Source organism: Coptis chinensis, chromosome 5, assembly GCF_015680905.1.
Source record: "Coptis chinensis isolate HL-2020 chromosome 5, ASM1568090v1, whole genome shotgun sequence".
In the NCBI taxonomy this organism is placed as follows: Eukaryota; Viridiplantae; Streptophyta; class Magnoliopsida; order Ranunculales; family Ranunculaceae; genus Coptis; species Coptis chinensis.
The window spans coordinates 66,862,992-66,865,735 of record NC_141460.1 but is presented as its reverse complement, the minus strand read 5'-3'; the positions used below and the strand labels follow the sequence as shown (position 1 = coordinate 66,865,735).

The 2,744-nt window shown below is 31.0% G+C and overlaps 1 protein-coding gene across 1 annotated transcript; it reads left to right on the top strand.

The window, feature by feature from the left end:
* LOC147498458 (replication protein A 70 kDa DNA-binding subunit A-like) lies at positions 1 to 1,442 on the top strand. Its single transcript, XM_086563241.1, has 7 exons — positions 1 to 147; positions 222 to 489; positions 578 to 677; positions 772 to 893; positions 968 to 1,049; positions 1,128 to 1,251; positions 1,344 to 1,442. Exons 1-7 carry the CDS (start codon positions 1 to 3, stop codon positions 1,440 to 1,442), a joined length of 942 nt encoding a protein of 313 aa, XP_086419367.1.
* Positions 1,443 to 2,744: the final 1,302 nt, after the last annotated feature.

Genomic DNA, 2,744 nt, shown 5'->3' with positions numbered 1-2,744 from the left:
ATGATAACTCATTACAATTTGATAAAGCAAATCACCAAGTCAGTTGAGAATTTGAAGTTCAGAGTAAGAATTGATAGAAGCGGGGACCACTTTCTGGTTGGAAATGAGACATTGTTAGGTAAGGATATGATCCTCATTGACGAAAAAGTAAGTACCACACTTATTCAACATCTCTTTTATCACTTTAAGATTTATATCCATTATTTTTTTCATTCATACAGGGTGACCAAATCAATGCGTCTATACCTATGGAGATCTATCCACAGTCTAAGGAAAAAGTTCATGATGGTTCAGTGGTACATTTGGAAAAATTCACTGTTAAAAACGTTAGGTTTTACTGTCCCGTGAACAATGAAAACAAGATAACATTTGAGAAGTATACTACCATGAGGAATATTTCAGATGAAACATCAATTCCACGACAACTATTCAGCTTTGTCGATTTCAAGAAATTAGCCCCACGTGATAAGCAAGACAAATTTCTTACTGGTAATTATAACATTTTTTTTTCAAAGTACATTAGTTCGTTTAATGGTAAAATTTTCATAGGCTTACCAATAAAGTTTACCTTATTCAGATGTCATTGGTTTCTACAACAACATCGGTGAATTGCAAAAAAATGTTCACACAAGAATGGGACAATCAGATAAAAAATCAATCTACATTGATAATGAGAGGTATGCTTTTTCTTATTAATGATACTCTACTATTTAATAAACCAACTAATCACCAATGGTATATTTTTAACTATATTTCCTTATTTGTTGTTAGAATGGAATGCTTGGAAATTACTTTATGGGGAGATTGGATTAAACAAATACCACAAGTCCTAACAAAAAATGGCCCAAGAGATATTATAATTGTGACTTCAACAATAGTCAGATTGTTCTCAGGTACATCTATCTAAATATGTACATTCAATAAATTTGAGTGATATGTGCTAATGTACAAAGTTATTGGACTTCAGGTAAATATGTGCTCCAAGCAACACTGGCGACAAAGGTGTATATAAACCTGGAAACAAATGATACTCATACTTTAAAAAATAGGTAACAATTACTTATTTCATAGGAAAAAATCATGTACATACTTTAAAGTTTATGACATATCTCTCATGTAAAACGCAGTTCAAACAATCCACGAGCGGAGTTGCCAATTTCCAGAAAAAGGTCATCTACCTATACAACAGAGGCAATTCAAGTGAAAAATTTAGAAGAAATTGATACATTGCTACTGAGTACTTCATCAGTGGTAACTTCCTGCCTTTATCCATGTTCATGTGTAATTCTTCTTTTCAATTATTGTTTGACTGTTTAACAAAATTTAAAATTATCAATGTATAGGGGAAAAAGTACAAATTTAAAGCAAAAATATCAAATATTGACAACAAATACAATTGGCATTACAATTGTGTGAAAGCGACCAGTACCGAAGAAAGGTAGAACTAAAATATCCAGAATGGTGGTGTGACTACTGTTCCATTTCAATGAAAGAACCAACAAAAAGGTATTGAAACAAATATTATTAAATAAATTACAAATATTATCATAGAGACTAAAGTAATTACATTCTATGCAGGCACAAAGTCCAATTTGAAATAGAAGATTCAACATGCAAAAAGTTGATAACAACATTTGATGATGAGGCTGAATATTTGTTACAACGTCCTTTGGATGAACTGTTGAAAATTGAGAAACAAGTTCTAATTAGCTTTAACTCTTTAAAATTACATTTATTTACAAAATATCTCGCACGATGATATTAAAATATTATATGCAGGAAAATGGCTTCGACTTGGTTTCTGAAATATTAGAAGAACCAATTGGCAAGGAATATGAATTTGAAGTCAGAATAACAAAGTACAACTATGAAAATGGAAAAGATAGCTTATTAACCGTCTCAAAAATAAACAAAATTGAAAAGGCAAGTACAAATTTTACTGTTGGTTATATGCATTGTTAAAATTTTACTGTTGCAGTTTATTGCCTAAGCAAGTTGTGGAACTTTAGCTTCCTTTCATACCCCGGTAATAGTCATAGCTAACGTTTCGCTCTACTACTAACCTATCTTAAAAACAGGGCATCAAAATCATCAAACAAGATGATGAAGAACCAAATGCCAAAAAACAATGTGTAGAAATTCAGGTAACATACTCATTCCCTAATACTTGGAAATAAAATATTGAAATAATAACTAATTATGAGATTTAAAATTATTCTTACTACAGGATTGATTGAATTCATAAGGCTTCTCATCAATAGAATCATGACGTAAATGAAGGAGTGCAAGACGACATACGAAAATACACTCAAGTTATATGTTGAAGTTGCTTTACTTATATATTTTTCTTATTTAAAGGGATATTATATATACATTAAATTCATTATTTGCTCATTGTTTTCCACTTAATTGAAAGTTCTTTACTATCTAATAGTGGTACTGCTGCAGGTTTGCTTATTTAAACATCTTTCAAAATTTATATGTCAGGCTTAGAAATATCTATTTGATTAGTTTAAAGGGGATAGTGTGCTTACAGTCTTTAGTTTATCCATGTCAAGACGCAAGAGTAGGTAGTATGGTACTTTTGTGATAGGGAGATTTCACTAATGTTTGGTGAGTCTATGGAATTCCACCTGAACTAGAAATATCTATGCAGGAGCATGTTTCAGTTGCATATCTTGTGGTGTTTTAGAAACACAATCTGACCATCATGGATCTTTATAAATTCTAACAATGTGATGCAA